General features: G+C 39.5%; 1 protein-coding gene across 5 annotated transcripts in view; it reads left to right on the forward strand.

Annotated features, from left to right (window-relative positions):
- Nucleotides 1–10,787, forward strand: part of LOC123771953 (BMP-binding endothelial regulator protein) — a 197,411-nt gene extending 186,624 nt beyond the window's left edge. For all 5 annotated transcript variants that reach the window (XM_069324323.1, XM_069324321.1, XM_069324322.1 and 2 more), the window contains 4 exons: nucleotides 727–850; nucleotides 1,393–1,747; nucleotides 3,787–3,920; nucleotides 9,705–10,787. In XM_069324323.1, coding sequence (XP_069180424.1) covers nucleotides 727–850; nucleotides 1,393–1,747; nucleotides 3,787–3,920; nucleotides 9,705–9,913 — 822 coding nt within the window. In that variant the 3' untranslated portion in view covers nucleotides 9,914–10,787. The remainder of the gene's footprint in view (nucleotides 1–726; nucleotides 851–1,392; nucleotides 1,748–3,786; nucleotides 3,921–9,704) is intronic.
- Nucleotides 10,788–24,471: the final 13,684 nt, after the last annotated feature.

Genomic DNA, 24,471 nt, shown 5'->3' on the forward strand with positions numbered 1-24,471 from the left:
TCTCCAGTATCAGCTATTGATACTGATAATGGCTAAATAGAGCCTCCATGTTTGGGCTCACCATTGCCTGTGCGACATAGAAATTTTGTTCCAGTAGCTGAATCTAAAACAACAACAACAACTACTTGTGTACCACCCCCCTGTATGGGAGTTAGGTTGCAGAACTCTTTCAGGAGTTTTCCATTTGCATCTTTGAGGCAGCTGTACAAGGTGGCCTTTTTATGTCTCTCCTGCATCTCTCCACTGTGTTTGGGCCTTTTGCGGTATATTCTTTCCTGGCTTTCTTTTGGTTGCTGTATGATGCCCGATACCATCACTTATATCATTCAGCCTTGATGGAACTTCTCTTGCTTTGGTTTAGGGTGGATGTGTCTTTTGTTTTTTCTGCTCACTGAAGCACTTGACTGATTTCTACCTCAATCAAGTACTTCACTTTCTTGCTGGAATAATGGTTTTTGTATCTTTGGGTCCAGTAATGGTTTTCACCACCTCCAGCCTTCTCACCTTTTTTTTTTGGCTAAGAATAAGATTAAGATATCTTTTTGAGCACCTGCGAGCAAATGCCTATTGACAATCGGAGTAGTGTAAGGGGTAAAAGTAAAATACACTAATAAAAATACACCCTTTATATAAATAAATTCAAAATGTACTTTTGCAAGTTGAAAGTAATGTAGTTATATTTTCTCTGTGCTGTACCTGCCATAACATCTTAGTTCTTAACTTTAGGTGAAGCTGTGTCAAAAGCTGCGTACAAAGATCAATGGACGTATTGTTAAAGCCCCGTATGAGATGCCTGGCATCCTCAACATGACGCAGGAGGGGCAAGCCATTGCCATCACCACCCCAAAAGGTAATTTGTCACCAATATAACAAAGGCAGTTGGTTTAGGGAGAAACTAAAGTGGTTGCAAGATCAGTCAATTGGCATAATTAGCAAAATTCTTAATAATATAATTAACAACCAAAGTATATTTGACCAGAAAAATTCCAGGCTCTTTAATATCATCTAAGTAGTACTGTGTACAAATTTTAAAATGTGTGATTTTTAGTACGTGGAGATTAATTTGTTTTGTACTTTTATTCCCAAAGTTTTGAATGTGACTTCATTTCCAAATGCTTTTGAATACAGCACAAGAATAATCTTGTAAAACAAATATTGTATACAGAGTAAAATTCATAACTTTATTAAATAATTTACAGCCTACAAAAACTTAACATAATTAGTTCTGTGTTATATTGTTTTCATTAGCATATGTCATAAATGTCATGACTAATGTTGTACTGAAATAGTTTTTATAGATACTGTACTTTGTGATTAATATTTATTTAATCGCGGATGCAACATGCCATGTTTTGACTGCTTTGAGATTCATATAAATGTTTGATTAAACAGGTATTCGTGTGCTTTGGGACGGCATCAGCTATGTGGAGGTGGAAGTGCCTGTCGAGATGCGCAATCGCATGTGTGGCCTCTGTGGGAACTTTAATAATGATGTCGCTGATGACCTAACTACGAAGGGTGGCAGCCTAGTGGACACACCATATCAAATGGCTTTGTCATGGTCCACAGGCAGAGTTAGGCAGTGTTCCCGCAAAATGAATAATGACTTGAATGTTACAAACTCGCGTCGAACACAGCGTTTAACGTGTCCCGTGTCAGCTGACCAAGCATTTAGCAAGTGTGGCTTACTCAACAGCACCGTGTTCCAGGCATGCCACAGCATTGTCAGCATCGACAAATTCTATGAGTAAGTGGGAAAAAATACATATAATTTACTCTCACACTCACTCATTCTTTCTCCCACACTTGTGTGTTCAACAAATTGATATAAGCAATCATAGGGAAGGATTTTGATATTTTACTGAAAATCTTTATCTTGGACCTATTAATACCAGTACTACACATTTAGATATCCATGTTTTTTTACACAAATCTCCATGAACATTATATAAAATTTTATACCGTACTGTATATGGAGATGTGCTCAGTTTTTTTTCAGTTATACAGTATAAGGAACAAAAATATTGAATAATTCTTGTTACAAAATATTTCTTAGCAAATATAATTACTGTATGTGCATAAGCACATGCAGTCGAGTACTGTTTATAGATTGTTGGTACTTGGTGACTTCAATTTGAAATTAATAGACTGGGAGGCCTACAAAGCAAGAATGAAAGACATTTCGACTAGCAGATTTGTAAACTTATCCTGGAGTCATTCATATATCAATACATTAAAAATGTCCTTTTTGGGAATCAAACACGCAATGCATTATAATCTAAAAAAAAACTGGAGAAAGTGAAACAGTTGAAGACTTAATTTCATGAGAGAAAACTATGAGGAACTTTGCAGGTTCTTGAATGATTTTAAATTAAAGACTTGTTAGGCAAGGAAGTAAATGAGATGTATTGTGTGCCAAATTTTGAGAGAGAACATTCTCAACTCTCAATTGGGAATACTGTACCAGGTTCAAATCCCAGGTGGAATAAAAATGGTTGGGCAGATTTCCTATCACATACTGCCTCTGTTCTAATACTGAACAGTACCTATTAGAAGCAAATACTTTAGGTACCTTGAGAGTTAGTCAGCCTGTTGTGGGGTTGCATCCTGGGAAGGGTCAGAAGTTCGACCCCTGGGGCAACCTCAATATAAGCCTAACATGTACACAGACTACCTGTCCCCCCAACAAAATTATTATTATTATTATTATTATTATTATTATTATTATTATTATTATTATTATTATTATTATTATTATTAGATGAAGGCACTAGGCCAAAAAATGGCTGAGCACTAAATAAAATCTGAGCATTCTACTGCAACAGAGTTTTCAGGCATTTGGAGACTTGGTCAAGGACCGAGCCGCGGGGACACTAAACCTTACCTTGCGATCATTATTTTAACAGAAACATGGCTAAGTAAAGACCATACCCAACTTTGCAACTTAGCCGATTATAAAGTTATTCACAACTGCAGGCCAAATAAGAAAGGTGGTGGTGCAGCTATTAATTACCAAAATACTGTACCTTCATTTGCACTAGTGTCATCAGTGATAGAGACGACTACTAATTACCTAAGCTAATTACCTAAGTGTAGTTGCAGGATGAGAGCTACGCTCGTGGTGTTCTGTCTACCCAGTACTCGTGTCATATAACGCTTTGAAATTACTTACGGGAACATATACTGTAAATATATTTTTGCTCAATTCTCGATTAAATCCCCAACCCCAGCAGGGATTTGATTCCCTGCCTGGCAGCCAGCCCCAAAACCTGCCCCACCAGCCCCACCAGCCCTACCATGCCCACCCTACTTCCCTGCCTGCCCAAACACCCAGCCCACCCCACCTCGCCCTGCCCTGTCTGCCCTCCTTCCCTGCCTGGCAGCCAGCTTGCCTCCTTGGCTGACTGCCTCCCTCCTTCCCTTCTTCACTAGTTTGCCAAGAAAATTTGATAATGTCATAAGTGAAATTATCTAAATAATTGTGATGGGCTGCGAGAATTATGACAAATAGTGTACAATGAATGTTAGGCCAGGCCTTTCACTTGTTTATCTCGCGGTGGTAAAGGTTCATAGTTTATGTTCGATAGACAAGTCGACCCCTGGTTTTGGAGATATATTTTTAGGCTTCAAATGTCGACTTATATGCTGGAACATACTGTACGTACTTAGATAATTTCACTTGGGTAATTTATGTACAGTAATGTATTGTCTTCAGTAATCAGTACATAACAGTAAAGGCCAGAGTATAATGACATTTAATGATTGTTTAATAATTTGTTTGTACAGGTCATGTGTCCTAGACATGTGTGAATGCCGGTCAACACGTCGATGTGAGTGTGATACCTTGCAGGCATATGCACGACAATGTCAGAGACTTGGCGTCCCTATCCTAGAGTGGCGTAAGCATAGCAAATGTGGAGGTGAGTGTCACATATATTTTAATATTTTTTCATATAGATACAATTTTACTGTTACAAATTTCAAAGAATACTTCTTTTTTTCAAAGAACACAGTTATGAGTTTTAAAGTAGAAGAACTTCAAAGTACTGTACTTTGAAACTATTCTTCCCACTATTGATACTTATCTCCCTCTCTGCAGCCCATCCTCATAAACAAAGGCCAAAGGCCATTCCATGTACAGTATCCACTCAATTTAACAGCCTATATGGGGCTGAGCCCAAGTCGTTATTTACGGAGCTCCGTTATTTCCGACGTTAAGTCGGGTCGGGTAATTTTTCAAGTAACATTCAGGTAGGATATATTTTACACTGTATAACTAAAATTAAATAAAGTTCATTGTGTAATTGCATTCCAATTTAGTGCACGGCCGACGATTAAGCCAGTTGCTGGCTGCTGCATGGATGATGTGTAAACACGCTCTGATCAAGTCCAGATGGGTGGGAAAAAATTGATTCATTCCTTTGTATTGAAAAATATTTCATGTATCAATCAGCGAGTTAATATTGTCTTAATAAAATTTTAGAGATGTGTTTTGATTTACCCTGAACAGTGCAGGTAATGTATTTTTAATGTTACGACACAGGCTGTGGCGGCCATGCCATAACAATGGCGATCGAGCCTTGTCACTGAGAGCTAGCCAAGACGAAATATTTTGAGCTCACCTTTTCTCTGCTGATGATAGAATATACATTTGCAGAGACTAATATGTAGCTTTTGTTGAAAAAAACAACTAATATCTTGTAATACTATAATAAAATTGGTAAATTGACTGACTTTTAATGTTACAACACAGGCTGTGGCGGCCATGCCATAACAATGGCGATCGAGCCTTGTCACTGAGAGCTAGCCAAGACGAAATATTTTGAGCTCACCTTTTCTCTGCTGACGATAGAATATACATTTGCAGAGACTAATATGTAGCTTTTGTTGAAAAAAAAAAAATTAATATCTTGTAATACTATAATAAAATTGGTAAATTGACTTACTTTTAATGAAGCTGAAGATTACGAAGCTGTGATGATTACGTCATCCTCTGCAGCGCTTGTTTTATATGTACAATTATTTTCAGGCACTCACTTCACACAACAGCTAGCCTTACTACTAATTCACATGAGTTCTAATTCTACTTCACTATTGACAATTATTTCTACTGTATATTTACACTGTACAGTATCTTTTTGTCTAGGCTTAATTAATCATTAACACTTACAATACTGTACTCTATCAATACTTTTTACACTAATTTATATGCCTTTCAATCATATTTTATATCGTTAGTGGATGACTTGTCACGACTTGGTGGGAATTCAGCATCGGCGGGTGCAACATGGCTTGTAGAGCATTCGTTGCTGGCGGATGTTCCACGACTTGTCGATGGGAATTCAGCATCGGCGGGTGCAGCATGGCTTGTAGAGCATTCATTGCTGGCGGATGCTCCACGACTTGTCGATGGTAATTCAGCATCGACGGGTGCAGCATCGCTTGTCGACGAAGATTTTTCACGAACCGTTGAAATCATGAATTTATCTATTTTTGTCTGAATCTGATTTTCTCTGGCTAACGTTTTGAGACATTGCTTTAAGGCTGTAAGGTGTACATAAAAATTTCCAATAACCTCATGTTTACTTTTTATTGAATATTCAATGAGTTCCTCAACTTGTTCCAATCTTTTCTGATATCCGACACCTCTAGGCAGAGCCTCACCAACATCGTCCGAGTCATCATCAGAGTCATCAGAGTCATCAGAGTCATTTCCGAGAACACTTTGCGCAATCTGTTCTTCAGTTAACAATTCATAACCAGGATCGTAATCATTTTCTAACCATTCATTGATATCATTCACTTGTACACCCTGACCAGCTTGGAGCAACATTGTTCGGATCGTTTCTTCAAACCCTTCAAAATCATTGGCTTCATTTTCAAAACCTTCGAATTCACTATCAGATACTGCTGCTTCACATCTAGGCCTCTCTGTTAACAGTTTCTTCCATGAATTTGTTAGTGTGGTTTCTTTCACTTTATTCCAAAGCCTAGCCCAGTGGAATATTGCTTCCCTGATTGTGTACTTTTTTAGATTTTCTAGTGTTCTTTGAGCCCTTGTATCCTTTCCTGTCAATTCATCTTCCTCGCTAGGTAAAACAACTAAAACATCTTCAAGCATTGCTGTTTGGTACATACGTTTAGCAGCAAGGATAACACCTTGGTCCATGGGCTGGATCAAGGATGTTGTGTTTGGTGGAAGTGCCATGCATTTTATTCTGCCATCCCTTGAAATTAACTTGCTAATGGGATGAGCAGGAGCATTATCTAGCAGCAACAATGCCTTAACCTCACTGGCCTTTATTCCACATTTGTTGATCTGGAATTCTCTGACTTCTTTGCAAAAGTGGTTTTCAAACCAGTCCGTAAATATTATTTGATTAAACCATGATTTCTTAGAATTGTAATATATTACAGGTAATGCCTGCATTATATTTTTTAAGGCTCGAGGATTTTTAGACTTGCCTACCACGGCACATTTTGTCCTGTGAGAGGCATCAGCATTAGCACAAAGCAAGACTGAGAGCCGTTCCTTGCTTATCTTTCGTCCAGGAATATTTTCCTGCATCCTACTGGTTAAGGATGTACTTGGTACAGCTCGCCACATAAACCCAGTCTCATCAGCATTATATACTTGATATTTCCTTAAATTATTACTGACAATGTACTCGTTTAATTTAGCCTTGAATGAATCAACATTAGTGGGATCAGCACTTGACGCCTCACCAGAAATTTTTTTGGTGTTTGAAATGTTATGCCGAGCCTTAAATCTTCCAACCCACCCATCACTTGCACTGAAATCTTTTATACCTAATTGAATGGCAAGTTTACTTGCTGCAACTTTAAGCTCTTCAAATCTTATTGCCATGCCAATTGTGCGGTGCTGAATAAACCACTTATACACTGCAGCATCCAATTGTGGATACTGACCAGACTTTACTGTTTTTCTCGAACATGCAGCACCAGAAGTAGCACACTCTGTTGTGCTCACATATTTTAATAGAGTATCCTTCTGTTTCTTGATGTCACTTACTGTACTTTTCCCGATGTTAAACTCTGCTGCTGCTCGTGCATGAGAATATCCTTTATCAAGTTTCTTAATTAACTCCAGCTTCTGTGCAACCGTCAGGCGCTTCCTTTGGGTAACTTTTGGCATTTTGTAAATTAAAAAGATCACAATTACAGTACAGTAATATCCTTCACAATTGAAGCTAGCCGCGCGAGTTCACGGTAAACAATGGGAACACATGGCCCGTCGGAGTACATACTAGGTCCGTGGGAAAAAAAATACCTAGTGCCTATACATACTATAAAAGGTATTTAATAAGAAAACAAAGACTTTTGCTTAATAAAAACTGTTTCAAAATATTTTATTAATAATAATTTACAATTTTCTTCATTAAAGTGAATCATTTTAAAAGAAAATTAAGATGTAATATATGACTCTGGACGATCCAGGTCGGTGGCGGCCTGGTCGCCATGTGAGGGGACGCTGATGCCACAACAAACCCAATACCGACTGTCGGTAATATCGACCGCAGACCGGTATAGCAGGCTCTAGCTACTGGGCTCCCAAACCGGTCGTTAATACCAGCAGATCGGTATAAAAGAGGCCGTTAAATTGAGTGGATACTGTACCTGCCAAACCCCCTGTTTATAAATGAAAAAAAGTTTACACACGACTCACAGGTGATGACATCCGAACACTTCCGGAACAAGTGCTTCACTGACGACTTTTCTTCGAACTCCAACGCTGTAAATGCTAGTACTGTACTGTACTACATGGTACCACGTACTATAGTACCCACGTACTACAAGTACAAATAATTGCCAACTGAACCTAAACACCTAACCAAACAATGCCTAAATATTGACAGTATGCTAATATATAACAATATTAATTTTTATTTGAGAAAATCCCTATTTTGAATGAACAGCAGGTTAAAATTGATGAATGCATCTTTGAGGTCGACTGCTGGATGAAATGGACTTGGTCTGAGGACGGGTTGCTCTCTGGCTTCGCTATGTTGTTGATATTTTGCTCTATGGCCTCATGACTAGTCATTTCCAGCCTTTTCTCTCCTCTTTTAACAATCTGGCTCCTATCAGTTTCAAAGTCGAATGGGAATCTAATTACCTCCTTCCTTTTCTAGACATGTTTGCAGCTCTGTGTCTGGTTCTTCTTTCTCTGTTTACTGCAAGCCTTATGCTAAGTGGTATGAATATTCACATCTTTTCTTACCTTCCCTCATCTGTTAAGGAGGGAAGGTAAGAGTGTTCTCGCCTCTTCCTCTGAGTCCTAAGCATCAGTGACCCTCAGTGTCTCGATCCTCAAATTTCTTTTATTTACAAGTCTTTCTCTTGCTTTGCATACCCCTTACATTTTATCAACTGTGCCTATTCAAGCTAAATTAGAAAAATTTCATTCAAAACCTGTTTTCAACAATAGTAACACTGTGCTCTGCCTTCCCTTCATATCTGAACTAAAAATCTCGCTAATACCCTTCGTCGTCTTGATGTAAAACTCACCTTTCGACAAACTAACATACTTCTTAGTAATCTGGTTCACACCGCTCCTCCTGCTTCCACTGCTGCTAGTGTCTACTCTATTTCCTGTTTATCTCATCCTCTCCAATAGTTTGGGGAACTGGCCATACACTAAATGACAAGACTTGAGGAACAGAAAAGAAGTCTTAAGTCTGCAGACACAAACAATGATCACTTCTGTCATGTCAGAGAGACTAATCATCCTATAGCTTGGTCTTCTTCTAAAATAATCTTTCCTGCCTCTACTCTTCACAGACGCCATCTTGCAGAATCAGCTCTGATACACAACATGCTCAACATGAACCATAGTCCTGGCTTTGTTGCTGTTGTCTCTTCCCTTTCACAGTACATACTTAAATGCTCTAATATTCTTAACAAACATGATCTGACTTAAGCTTTGCTCCTTTCTATTATTCTTATCCCCTTTTCTTATTCTCACCTTTTATCTCATTCTTGCCTTTTTCTCGTACCTGATCCTGACCTCTCATCTCAGCCTCTTGCCATATTTATTTGCCTGATCGTTCTCTCTCTTCCGCTTTACGAACTCACTATAGCCTGTGCTACATGGCCATTTTGTTCCAAGTGGCTAAATCTAAAACAATAAACATCATCCTCTCTTCTCTCACACGACTCAATAGTGGTCCAGTATGAACTGAAATGTCGTAGTTTCTTCATTTTCTGATGTGTGGTTTCATCATCATGTCAAATATATTTTTAGCTAGAGTACTACTGCATCATGTTTGGACATAACTGGTGCTACACTTGCAAACATAGTGTCTCAGAAATATTAAATTATTTCCAGCTACATTTTAAAATGGGTTGATATTGCTTCCAAATTAATTTCCCTGCCACATCCTTCAGCAAGTTCTCACACGACTGTCAATGATCACTGGTGACTTAATTCAGATCATCCATGAAATGCAATTTTGTATCATTAATAAATTTAATTTTGTTGGCCATAATGGTGAAACTATATTTGTGTTAAAAATTCTAGGGAATAATTTGTTTATTAAACAGTGAAAATAACTAGAATATCTGTTATAATATTAATTTTAAATGTTAAATATATACACACATTTACATTAAATTACAATTTAATACACCATATTTATAGTATTTATAAGAGGTATTATAGCAGTACTGTTATTATATTTCAGGTTTGGAGTGTCCACATGGAGCAGAGTACATGGAATGTGCTCCCCCTTGTCGTGCTACTTGTCGCAACCCAACACCTAACCCAAGGTGTTACACCCAACGCTGCAGAGCTGGTTGTTATTGCCCACCACCCACCGTACTGCACCGTGGGGCTTGCATTCCAGTTGAGAAGTGCCGTAAGAGTAAGAAAAAAATGAAGAAATCGTTGTAGGAATTGCTAGCAGCTGGCTCGGTAAAAGGTAGAACAGTTGGGGTGCCCAGCCTCGTACTGGCAGTGGTGGTAGTGGTAATGGTCTAGGCTGGACTGCTGTGAGCTCGAGATGCAATAAATCTAGCTGACATGAGACTTCCTTATATGTGAAGGCAGTGTGCAGAACAAGTGCCAGATACCCTGACACCATGGTACCTCGATGCACTGATGTCCGGGCCAGCAAACTTGTGGTCTCAGTGGCGACACTGGCATCAGGCTGGAGAGTTGTGATTGATCTCATGAAGTGTTTAGTGTGTGCACAACAGATATTAGTGGCATTGTCTTAATGAACACTTGTGGTGGAGAATATATATACTACATAGATGCTTTTTCTTAGTGTTGTTATTTGTGTTGTATGTTTGTTGACATTACTGTACTGTTAAAAACAGATTAATTACCATTTTATGCGAGCACAATCTTGTAAGATGGTGGAATATATATATCTAATGGTAAATATTCATTTCCTACTTAAATTAATATAAGTATTTTTTTTTAATTTCATTAAGGTGTAGAGTCAGATATAGTAATATCCCATTCATGAAATGTTGCACATATATTTTTGTAATGTATTAAAAATCATTATTTTGTTTGTAAAAACTGTGTGTAATTTTTAAAACTAATTTGTTCAAACTAGCCTAAAAGATGGCAATACTGTACTTGCAGAGTGCATAGCAAGAAGCAGAGCAAATAAAGACAAAAGGAAGCCATTATTTAATGCATGACCTTAATTTTATGACTTCCAAATTAAGGTCACTAAAATAATCAATGGATATGTACAGTACAGTATTTTTCACAAGTTAATAATAGACTTTCCAGTAATAAAGCAATTTAAACAGATATCAGCAGTACAATAAAATAGGGCCAGATATTTTCTCAAGGGTTAAATAATAAAATAACCAGATATGTGTGCACAGATTTTTCTCTTAGGTATTGCAAAAAAAAAAAAAATAAAAAAAGTACCATACTAGGTAATGTCATTTTCATATGGCTTTTGAAATTTCCTCTGTCCATGTCAACTAATTAGCTTCTCTCTGACTAGGGTTGTAAATGATATAACAAATTACAATTATTAAACAGTTAAAGCCCATTGACAGGCGATGAGTCACAATAACGTGGCTAAAGTATGTTGACCAGACCACACACTAGAAGGTGAAGGCACGACGACGTTTCGATCCGTCCTGGACCATTCTCACAATCGACTTGAGAATGGTCCAGGACGGACCGCAACGTCGTCATCCCTTCACCTTCTAGTGTGTGGTCTGGTCAACAAAGCCCATTGAATCTCACTGGTTAGTAAAAATTGCTTCAATTAGTCACCCATTGGTCCTTGTCAGAACCTGCCGCTTTAAATCTAAACCACAATTATGAAAATACTCTTGAAATTTTCATTAGCCTATGTACAAACCTCTCATAATTATATTGATCTGATTATGTACAAAAAATATCTAAAGAACAAAAGTGAACAATTTAAACAAAAAAATATTACCTATTTACTAACCCTATGTTGTATACAGTACAGTACTTCAGTTTCAATGTCTGACAAATGCACATAAAACATTTCATTCACTAGGTACCAAAGACTATATTTTAACATATGGATCTATACTTTGTGAAGTATACAGTGTTGCAGTGTAAATATATATAGAAATTGGCTGCCTGTAGAGATCAGGGTATCAATTGGTTAGTTAACAAATATTATAAGCATTGATTTTTTTCAATCTGTTTTGAATTTGAAAAATGGTGAGGATATAAATGAAGTGTGTGCAAGTTGTGGTATGACTTACAATTGCAGAGTATAGGTACTATATATATAAGCTGGTTCTAGGAAGATATGATGGTTTTGTTGAAGCCTAGCTGCTGTGAGTTGGTCATACATGTACATGCAAGTTGAAGAGGTCTTGGTTTTATTATACAAAAAATATTCTGTGTAACTTGGTATTTTCTTGAAAAATTACACAAACTATATTACTGTATTTGTAAAGCATAAGAATTGTGCAGGCGATGAGTCACAATAATGTGGCTAAAGTATGTTGACCAGACCACACACTAGAAGGTGACGACGTTTCACAATCGACTTGAGAATGGTCCAGGATGGACCGAAACGTCGTCGTCCCTTCACCTTCTAGTGTGTGTGGTCTGGTCAACATAAGAATTGTGTGTATATGCCATGAAGGACACAAGAGTAGTGCTATGAGAACCAAATGCTCCAACTCCTGTACTGACGTAATGTGGGTTACAATTGTGAGTGATGTGTTAGTATTTTTTAAAGGTGGAAATATGCATTTTGTAATTTTTTATACCAATGTACTGGATTTATCTAGATAAACCTAAATTATATTTATTAGTTTAGTTTTAACAATAGAAGTAGAATTTGATGTGCAAGGAATTAGAGAGAAGTGTATGCTGTTCCAAAGATATACATATGGGCATGTTTTAATACTCATGAGATAGGTGGGATACACAAATATTGAGTTGATTATACATATAATTTCCCCAGACTAAAACCCAGTGCCCAATAGTGAGTTGGTTTAGTGTGTTCAAAAGAAGAATGAAAGAATGATAATAGGCATAAATTTATCTTTTTTATTTTGTTATAGTTGACTGGAAGTCCCAGAGCAGTAACTGTCCATGTAAAATATAAAGAATTAAATTTGGTCAGAGAAAAAATGGAGTATGCATGAAGTGTGATGGTGATCACTGTGAGTACAGTGCATGATGTGACGATCTGATGAGCTCTCATAATGCAAGACGACAAACCTTCTTACATAAATATATTAAACATAATACAATAGTTGAATGTAATTTCTTTATATAGTTTTATGGAATAACTGTATTTGTTGATAGTTTCTCAGTGTCATAGAACCATGATGTACTTTTTGCATGTGCCTTGTTGAAGTACATGGTGGGTTCCCAACTTTGTCAATTGTAGAACTTATCGTTTTAAAAAGGACTTTCTGTTTCTGAATTTAGCACAACGTTTTTGTCTTTAATGTTATTTTTAATGTTATCTTTATATATTTTATTATGTATTGTGCCATCCCAACACTGTCTAGGAGTGATCTGACTGTAGATTGTAGTGACTCCTACAGCTTGCTGGAAGGTGAAGGAAAATTGTGAGGTTGATGTATTGTTGTGTGTTCAGTGGTCAGCACTTCAGATTGTCTCAGAGTTTTAGATCCTGTTAATGTAATTATTCTGTGGATCTAGTTTTTTTTTACTTAAAATACAATCATATTTACTAGTTGTCATATATATATATTATATATATATATATATATATATATATATATATATATATATATATATATATATATATATATATATATATAATATATTAGGGAAGGAATGGGTGTGTCAAATGTGTCGTCCCACCAATTCCAGAGTACTGACAGGATCACACATGACACCGTTCAGTACTGACAGCATCCCATCACCTCTGTAATGACAGTGGATCACATGTGACACACTGTTCAGTAGTGCCAGTTAGGCCATTATGGCCTCATTGTTTACAGCCTTGTGCCATGGCTTTTAGATGTAGCTGTTGTTTTACTTACTCATATTTCTGACAATTGAATATTTATATACATTTTAGCAGTAGTTTTTCAGAATTGAATTCTGTCCTGTGATTGGTAATGGCTTCAACTAAAATTGGTTCTTAATAACCAGAAGACAATTGCCAATAATCTTGTATTAAAACAAGTAGAGTACCTAAAATTTTCTTGACATAGCCAAGGTAATTTTATGAAGTGTAATGTTATAGAAGCAGGCTGCTGTGGTACTCAACAAATCGTATACAAGTAACTCTGCTTTCCCACTATCTATTGGCAAGTTTAGCACAGGGTTCCTTCCAACTTTCTCTCATAATACCTTATCAGCCTTAAAATGTTAATCCTATTATAGCCTGTTATACTCAATGCATTAGCCTTCACCTGCCAGTGTTAAGGATTATGTAGTGTGTGTTTCAAAAATTGTCATGGGTTGTTCATTTCCTGTCTTGAAATGAATGGCGATACAATCTGTCAATCTACATTAAAGTTAACTATCCAACAATTAGATATAATTGACAACATATAAACAGGGAAACCCCACTACAACGTGTAAGGTCAGCATCTGGATTTAGCTCTCATGATATATGTAGTGTTGCTTAGTGTTTAGTTATGTTAATAATTACTGCAGAAAATATTTAACACCTTATTTACTTCATAATACAAAAGTATGATATGTAACTGCTGCTGCAATATTTAAATTAATTTTGTTAGAAAAAGGCAGTACATGCCTTTAGTAATGCCTTCTTTGTATAAGTCTAATATACAAGTCTAATATACATTAGACTTTTCTTCAGATCACCCTCATCCCCACAACAGTTGGATAACCGATTTACCTGAGGCCCACTAACCCTAGTGGCCTTGATGAGGACGGGAAGCCGACAAAGGTCCTCTCATTTGCCTTTTATCTTTTCCAGGTAGATTCTAAAACTTAACACAGTTCTGGCATTTACGGCTTCAGCGGGGAGGCAGTTCCATGGGTTTATAACCCTGTGGGTGAAAAAGCATCTCCTGTTCTCTGTCCAACAATTTGGTGTGTTGGGCTTAAACCATTCATTTGTTCCTTGTCTGTGCTGAATCTGACTTTTTGAAGAAATTTTCTGAATCAATTTCCTGTAACTTGTTCAGTATTTTAAAAGTTTCAATGAGATCTGCCCTGTCATGCCTGGTTTGTAGTATTGTGGCCCTGTGGCCCTCAACCGTTTCTGATACGTGAGATGACTAAACTCTGGAATGATACTTGTTGCCTGGTGTTGCATCTTCTCCAGAGCAGCAATGTTCTTCTGAAAATGAAGTCTCCATGCTTGGATAAAGTAATCCAAATGGGGACACACCAGAGATTTAATACAGTTAAATCAGTACCTTCTTTTCCTTAAAGTGGAAAGTATGCTTGATTATTCCAAGGGTTTGGTTAGCTTTTCAGACTGCTGCTCCCACCTGTTGTGCAATTTTTAGCGAGTGTGGATTTTGACTCCAAGGTCCTTTTCTTCATCAATCTGCTGTAATGTAATGCTATTAATTTGGTAGTTATGGCATGGGTTGTTATGCCCCACATGCTGGGTCTTGCATGTGTCGATATTAAAAAGCATTTGCCAATCTTCTGACCATTTGTGCAGGTCATGAAGATTTCTTTGTAAGACATAAATATTATCATTATTTCCCACTTTACCATAAATCTTTGTGTCATCTGCAAATTTGATGATATAGTTTGTAATATTCTCATCTATGTCTTTGATGTATGAGACAAAAAGGGTGGGTCGCAAAATGAGCCCGAGGTACCTCATTTACCACATTTTTCCAGTCAGATTCATTCCCATTTAGCACAACCCTTTGTTTTCTTTCTTTCAACCATTGTTTTATCCATTCTAATATTTTACAATTTATTCTATGGGCCTGTACCTATTTACTGCTAGGTGAACAGAGGCATTAGGTGAAAGGTGCTCAACTATTTCTGTTCCACCCTGGAATTCCCAACCGAGTTGAGAATGAACCCAACTGTACTGCAGGGACCCTCTTAAATTATAACTCTAAAAATATATTATGACAGTAATTGGGTCAAAGATTATCACAAATAATGAGTCAGATTAAACTCCCTTTGATGATCAATGAATCACCATATGATGGGTAAATAACCTCACAAGACCTTTTATTAATTAAAAGAGCTTATCAAGTCTTAATCCCTCATAATATAGCTTTACTGACATAACTTTGTTTTATGTACAAATTTGGGGAAAGTTTATTAAATTTAGTAATGGTAATGCTGTACTATGTTGGGCTTTGCACAGTAGTGAGATTTTCCTGTACTGTTTATCATTAACCTGCAATTGTGATATTTTGATAAGTGCTGTTGAAATTTGTTAGCAATCGTAGAGGAGACTGGCAACTGGATGGCGTTTGGTCAGACAAGGCCAAGTGTGCGAACCAGCTGCTCTCTCATGTGCTGAAATATTGGTTGTATTTCTCTTAAATGTTGTAATCATAACCATTGATGTGATCCTAATGTTGACATATAATGTGATGATACTCTTGAGATATTAAACATCAATTAGTGTGTGATTTACTTCATTCATCCTACTACTGAGGCTACAGTATGATTGTGTTTTCAGTGAAACCCTGAACACACTTATGATCTATGATCTATCTTGAGAGGTTATCTTGAGATGATTTTGGGCCATTTTTTTTAGTGTCCCTGCGGCCCGGTCCTCGACCAGGCCTCCACCCCCAGGAAGCAGCCCGTGACAGCTGACTAACACCCAGGTACCTATTTTACTGTTAGGTAACAGGGGCATAGGGTGAAAGAACTCTGCCCATTGTTTCTTGCCGGCGCCTGGGATCGAACCCAAGACCACAAGTCCAGCGTGCTGTCCACTCGGCCGACCGGCTCCCATATCCAAACAAATTCTTCATAAATGTAATACCAACCTCAAGTAAGTAATTATCAATAGAAGGCACCAAACATACCAACCTCAAACCACGCATGAAATGTCACCCTAAACTCACTATACTTTGAAATAACCATAGACAGCATGCACTTGACATCAGGCCAGCATTCCTGGAATCCTATATTCATCAAGAATCACAAAAAGCTACCATCATAGCCTCCCTAAGCATTATTTAGAGATGGAGCCTAGAGATCATACCACTCCACAAAGAAGTTGTAAAACGGATACAAGCAACTCAGACCATTAGCAATAAAATCATAAAAATCTTTGAAAAGTGCTAAAGACTAAGATCACAAAAGACACAAAATCACAATATTTACATAACTGTGGATACAAGGGCTTCTGGACAGGGCGCTCCTGCAGCATACAGTTGGTAGACCACTATGACATGGCCTTGGATGCCATGGAAGGTAAGTTAAATGCTGATGTAATACACTGATTTTGGAAAGCTTTTAACAAATTTGACCATGGTGTTATTCCACACAAAGTGTTCATAACAGCTACTAATGTACTGGCAAAGTAGAAAGATGGATTGTTAATTTTTTAACGGCCAGAATCCAGAGTGTAATTGTCAACAAAGTAAAATCTGGATTATCTACCAAAAAAAGCTCAGTCCCCCCAAGGCAGTGTTTGCTCCAGTACTTTTTCTCACATCAGACATAAACAAGGATATAAACTATAGTAATGTATCAACTTTTGCAGATGCCAATAGAATTTTCGTGAGAATAGACAACATAGAGGCCACAGCAAACTTCCAAAATGACGTTAATCAGAAAATAAGATAGTTAATGCAGATAAGTTCCAGCTCCAGCACTGGAAAAAAGCATCAAAACAAAAGCCTCATCAAATGTAAAATCACACTTTTGAAATGAAAAGCAATATATAAAAGATTTAGAAGTAATCATACAGGATGACCTTACTTTTAAAGGGCATAATAAACTAGCTGTCACAAGTGCAAAGGTTGGACAAAAAAAAAAAAAAAAATAGTACCCCACGCGTGTGAAGCCGACAAGATGATAAAGCGTCAACCTAACTCCTGACATAACACGAGAATGGTTGGGCACCATTCCTTACCCCAGACCCATCCTAAACCCTTATCCTGATCCCTTCCCAGCGCTATATAGACGTAATGGATTGCTACTTTCTCCTGATAGTTCCCTTCCCTTCCTCTACTGCCCATCCTCATCAACAAACAACTTGTACTCAGACCAAGTCCATTCCATCCAGCGGTCGACCCCAAAGATGCACTCATAAATTTCAACATGTGGTTCATTCAAAATAGGTATTTTCTCAAACATAAATTAATATGGTTAAATTGGTATACTAGTGCATAGTTAGGCATTGGTTAAGTTAGGTTAGGTGTTTAGGTTCTGTTGGCAATTATTTGTATTTGTAGTACGTGGGTGAAGCATTTACAGCGTTGTGGTTCGAACACAAGTCGTCAGTGAAGCACTTGTTCCGGAAGTGTTCGGACGTCATCAGTTGTGAGTCGCGTGTAAACCGTTTTTCATTCATAAACAGTTGAGGGGGGGGGGGGGTTGGCGGGTGGATGGAATGGACTTTGGCCTGTAACGGGCTGCAACAAAAGCCAAATGCTCGTTAATCCAGTTGCCGAACATATTGTTTATGAATGAAAACCGGTTTAAACACAACACACAAATGATGACGTTTAAACATTTCTCGAATAGTGCTTCACTGGCGACCTCTGTTCGAACCACAACGCTGTAAATGCTTCACCCACGTACTACAAACACAAATAATCGCCAACAGAACCTAAACACCTAACCTACGCCTAACTATACACAGAACTTCAATATATAATACGATTGAGAAGAAACTTATTTTTAATGTACAATATGTAAAAATTATGATTTTTTAAAACTTGGGCCGCTGCTTTAACGAGCCTGGCCTGAAGACAGATTATCCTCTAATTTGGTATACATACTCGTCCTGTCTTTTGTCTCAAAACTTTCGGTATCGTAACTATGTACAAGAATTTCCCTGCACAATATCTCGGAGTAAGCTTTGAGATACTCCCAATCTTCAGTCACTTATTTCACAGCTTCTTCTTACTCAATCTCTCTTCCTTCGAAGTTCGAAGTTCCTTCGAAGTTAAAGCCTTCGTGTTAGCCAGTGCTCCAGCTACACTGTGCTGCCTTGTAGATAAGAAAATAAAAGGACACGCTCTTGCCTTTGCCAAAGGAAGCCTGCTTAACCGAGAAGCTAAAGTCAAATTCCAAGGAAAAATATTGTCCTCAAAGAGGCTGGAAAATGGAACTCCGCAGGGAGGAATACTAAGCCCCTTCCTCTTCAACTGTCTCATGGGACAATTCATGAAGCTCAAGTTACCAAAAGGCAAACTGCTTAACTATGCAGACGACTTTGTGGTCATCATGAATGGCAAGGGCGCCAGGAACCATGCACAAAAATGCCTAGATATTATCAGCAGGGAAGTGGAACGCAGCAGTGAAAATAAACAGCAATAAAACAAAAGCTATGGCCGTTAAAATGAGAACTCAAGACATCAGACTGGCAATACAAGGACACGAAATTGAGTGGGTTACCTCTTTTCAATACCTAGGAGTCATAATAGACAGCCAGTTGAATTTCACTCAAGAAATTGAATATCTTCGGCAACGCTGTAAAGCCAGAAACTCAGCTTTGCGCTCTCTGACCAGTCTTAGAGAGGGTGCATCTCTACCAGTACTCAAAATATACTACGTTCAAGCAGTTAGGTCACTCATCGACTATGCTGCTCCTGCTCTTACACTTACTTACACTTACACTTTCCACTTACTCAGTGGAAACTAATGGGAGAAACTGGAAGTGTCTCAAAATGATGCTCTCAGAACAATGCTGGGAGCACCTATATGGACGCGTAGAGAGAACCTTAGAATGGAAACCAACTTACCAACCTTAGAAAACAGGATCAAACAAAGGATAGCCACAATAACAGCAAAACTTGTTGGAACCATCGCCAGACTGTCAGTCAAAGACAGCTTAGAAAGAGAAACCTTCAGAGAAACCTTCAATATAGAACAAATGCATGGACGGATAATCTAGTGAAGATTCTAGAGAAAGTGGACTTGAAATGGACCATTAAAAAACAAAGGAGAAGATAGACCATATCAACACTTTCGGCAGCCTCCTCCATGGGAAGACTCGAGTCTAAAGATTATCATTGAAGGATTACCAGTTAAAAAATCAGCATGTGACCCGCAGAAGCTCTCTCTCCCCGAAGCTGTTTGTTATATATTAATTGTTGTACAATAGGTTGAGAAAGTATACATGTCGATTATTAAGTGGCACACTCTTGTAAAGCCACTAAAACACAACGTTTCAGGTAAGTTAAAGGTAACACCTAATGTCATGACGGGTCGAGTAATCACCTGGGGGTCCGTGTTGGATCAGGTGAGCGGCGCCATGAGTGGCAGGGTCAAGCCGTGTAGGATCAGGTGGGTAATCAGGTGGGACAATCTGGCCGTCGCCAACAGCTTGTCGCCGATTACCACAAACTGCCTGATTGAGGGCGCATTGTCCAGGTAATTGGTGTAAACAAACACTGCCCCAGGTGCGCCGGCCAGGTGTGGTAGAGGGCTTATCTCTGGGAGCCGAGGCTACGGTACTGGCTCCTCCAGCCAGGCAGCCAGGGGGCGTGTGAGGGGGCGGAATATATACCCTCACTGATCCCCCGTCTCTTAATTAACACATTGTGGTGGTGGGTGAGGCTGGTGGGTGATGGTGGTGGTTGATGGTGGGTGAGGATGGTGGGTGAGGCTGGTGGGTGAGGCTGGTGGGTGAAACTGGTGGGTGAGGCTGGTGGGTGGCGTCAGGTGGTGGGCGAGGGGGGTGTCCTCTTACTCTACAAACCCTCCCATGTCCGCCAAACCGCCTCCGTCACTTCACTACATAATCCTTGAGTCACTGTCGACACACTCCACACACTAACACTAATATTATAAAATTAATTCATTACAATAAATATAAGAATAATATGTAATATAAATTATGCACCAAAAGGATTTTGTTTATTATTATTTTCTACCACAGACGTGGCCAGACATTTACAATGCTAACCAGCATATATGCATTTTCTTCTGTCCTCCATGGACAGGGTTAGAGATGTGTTAAACATATAGTTCACGGATTTAATGAACAATCTACCACAGAAGGTGATTAGGTGCTTTTAAAATGCTAAGCTAACCTACATACGTAAATACATAGATACACAGATTTACGTATGCCCTACATTAAAGTGTTCGATGTGTCTTTTACATAGTGTCATTAATGTGCATCCAAAAGGAGTGGCAGCAAAGTGTTAAATGACCGTCCTCATCACCCACTGTCCAGGGTAATGATGCAATGTTCCCGGTGTAAGGATGTTCAGACCGTCGACGGAAGAGATGGCTCAAATGAGGCAAGAGGAAGAGAGGGAAGAGAAGGAGAGAAAAGAGGGGACTGGAGAGGGGAAGGGAGAGGAAGAGAGAGAGAGAGGAGGGGGAGGTGGTCCTTGGAGGGGGAGGTGGTCCTTGGAGCGGAAGGGGTGGCCGGAACAGGGCAGGAAGGAACAGGTAACAAGATCCCGCTCCTCCTGCCTCTCACCTGACGCCCTGGGGGACGAGGAGCCGGGCTTACTGGGGGCCCAGAGGTTAATATGGGGTCACAAGGAGGCATGGGAGTAGCCTGCGGGCCGCTCCAAGCAACAGCCTGGTGGACCAAACTCTCACAAGTCAAGCCTGGCCTCGGGCCGGGCTTGGGCAGTAGAAGAACTTCCAGAACCCCATCAACCAGGTATCAACCAGTAGAGGTCAGCAGAGGTAGAGGCGCATCCGTGAGTAATACGTCGCTAGGTAATGCGTCAATGAGCAATACGTCGCTAGGTAATGCGTCAATGAGCAATACGTCGCTAGGTAATGCGTCAATGAGCAATACGTCGCTAGGTAATGCGTCGCTAGGTAATGCGTCAATGAGTAATACGTCACCAGGTAATGCGTCAATGAGCAATACGTCGCTAGGTAATGCGTCAATGAGCAATACGTCGCTAGGTAATGCGTCAATGAGCAATACGTCGCTAGGTAATGCGTCAATGAGTAATACGTCAATGAGTAATACGTCGCCGGGTAATGCGTCAGAGGATGGTGGCACCGACCTTGTCTGTGAAGCCTGTGCAATGGCAAATCGATAGTGTGGTTGTGTAGCATACTGGTTGGCGCTCTCTCTCTCTCTCTCTCTCTCTCTCTCTCTCTCTCTCTCTCTTTCTGCCTCCGTTCCGACCAGAGTCCGCCAACGGCGTCGACGATTAATTCATCATTTTTGATCAGTGGGGCGGCGGCGTGGGTCGGTAATCCTGGCCGTGTGCCTGGCACCACTCGGCTCCCGCGGCTAATATGTCAACTATTACCACCTGTGATCACCCCTGGGAACTGTGGCAGGGAGGCTGGGAGGGGTGGGAAGGGGGAAAGCAGGGGGAGAGAGAGAGAGGGAGGAAAAGGAACGGAGGGAGGCGTCGTCTCACTAATCCAGTAATCCCAGGGTGGTGATGTTCACTTGCCAGTCCGCCACGCGACCAACCCTCCCTCCCTTTCTCCTTCTCTTTCTATATCCCTCCCTACCTCTCCCTCTCCCTACAAGAAAGGGTCCCTTGAGTTCCCATCAATTACTATCTCGCGGCTTGTCTAAATAAACCACCTAGTTCTTTCATCAAACAAGTTTACTGACGTACCCAATCACAATGATGTGACACTTCATTCTGTTCTGAAAATATTGAACACACACACACAGAGAACGGCATATTTCAGGCTCGGGCTAGTTCATACAAGTGTTACAGAATTAGAATTAGACTGAATGACCGTAAGGACACGTAAATGAGGCATTTATGACTCAGGGAAGGCGCCCGGGGTCATCAGAGAACAAGAAATATTTCTGAACAGGACTGAATGTTACATCAGCAGACACTAGTGGTAGTAATGGTGCAGCAGAACAAGACCTACACTGCTACACCAGCTTCAAACTACGAGCAGCTTCATTAAATCTTAGCCAAATATCCCCAGTTTGCTAACTGTAGGTAGTAACTAAGTGTAACCTATCCACCGCTGCCCACTGGATGGGGGGCGGTGTGCAGGACAAACATATCAATTGTGACACTAACTCTCCACATATGTCAGTTGTTTAATTTAGAAACTGTACATGTGGTCGATCTAGATCCCATTGTTGATGTGACGACTTATATTGAATTTTGTAACTAGCTCATCAAGATTGTAACTTGCTTAACTAAATGAATTGTGGGGTTCAGTCCCTGAGCCCATTATGTGCCTCTGTAACCCTTTCCACTACCGCCCACAAGATGGGTATGGGGTGCATAATAAAGGAACTAACTCACCGAGAGTAATTTATCGTTTAATTATCAGAAATTAGCCTAGTCACGCTTAGATAAAGGACTACCATTAAGAAACGTGTAGACAGTAGTAATTCACTGTCACTCATACCACCATTCTGCTAATTATTAAAAAAAATGTAAACTAAAATTAATTTTTTGAAAATTAAAATCCACATGGAAGCCTGATGCATCAATTAGCATATGTGAACAGTGGCGTAGGTAATGTGGCTTCTGGGGTGGGGAGTAGAGAGAGAGAGAGAGAGAGAGAGAGAGAGAGAGAGAGAGAGAGAGAGAGAGAGAGAGAGAGAGAGAGAGAGAGAGAGAGAGAGAGAGAGAGACAGAGACAGAGACAGAGACAGACAGAGAGAGAGAGACAGAGAGAGAGAGAGAGAGAGAGAGAGAGAGAGAGAGAGAGAGAGAGAGAGAGAGAGAGAGAGAGAGAGAGAGAGAGAGAGAGAGAGAGAGAGACAGAGACAGAGACAGAGACAGAGACAGAGAGAGACAGAGAGAGAGAGACAGAGAGAGAGAGAGAGAGAGAGAGAGAGAGAGAGAGAGAGAGAGAGAGAGAGAGAGAGAGAGAGAGAGAGAGAGAGAGAGAGAGAGAGAGAGAGAGAGAGACAGAGAGAGAGAGACAGAGAGAGAGAGAGACAGACAGACAGAGAGAGAGAGAGACAGACAGACAGAGAGAGAGAGAGAGAGAGAGAGAGAGAGAGAGAGAGAGAGAGAGAGAGAGAGAGAGAGAGAGAGAGACAGACAGACAGACAGACAGAGAGAGAGAGAGAGAGAGAGAGAGAGAGAGAGAGAGAGAGAGAGAGAGAGAGAGAGAGAGAGAGATATTAAAGGAGAACGTACACTCCTGCTCACAATATATACACCTGTATGTCACTAACCAGGACCTATGTAATATACAAAACCTACCATACATACAAGCAAAACATACCTCAACAATACACAGAATTATGACATAAAATATGTCATTGGCATATACGAATTTATAAACTCAAAATCACCATTGACAAAAAAATAAGCATTGCATTTGCATTAGCACAAATTAACCGGGAAATTGCAAATTATTATTATTCTACACAAGCCTAATGTTTAAACAGCACTAATTACCTGAAGTTATACTGAAAATAATAAGATATATATAGGCCTATATCATATACCTCACAAAGGCACACAGGTAGAAACTGAATTTCTAGATGAGCCATAGAGATACTGTATTAGAAATAACTTTTTCAGTGTCAGAGTAGTTAACAGGTGGCATGCATTAGGCAGTGATGTGGTGGAGGCTGACTCCATACACAGTTGCAAATGTAGATATGATAAGAGCCCAGTAGGCTCAGGAACCTGTACATCAGGGGCCAGATTCACGAAGCAGTTACGCAGGTACTTACGAACGTGTACATCTTTCCTCAATCTTTGACGGCTTTGGTTACATTTATTAAACAGTTTACAAGCATGAAAACTTGCCAATCAACTGTTGTTATTGTTATAAACAGCCTCCTGGTGCTTCGGAGCTCATTAACTGTTTAATAATTGTAAACAAAGCCGCCAAAGATTGAGAAAAGATGAACAGGTTCGTAAGTGCTTGCGTAACGGCATCGTGAATCTAGCCCCAGGTTCGTAAGTGCTTGCGTAACTGCTTCGTGAATG

Source organism: Procambarus clarkii, chromosome 14 (genome assembly GCF_040958095.1).
Source record: "Procambarus clarkii isolate CNS0578487 chromosome 14, FALCON_Pclarkii_2.0, whole genome shotgun sequence".
Classification (NCBI taxonomy): Eukaryota; Metazoa; Arthropoda; class Malacostraca; order Decapoda; family Cambaridae; genus Procambarus; species Procambarus clarkii.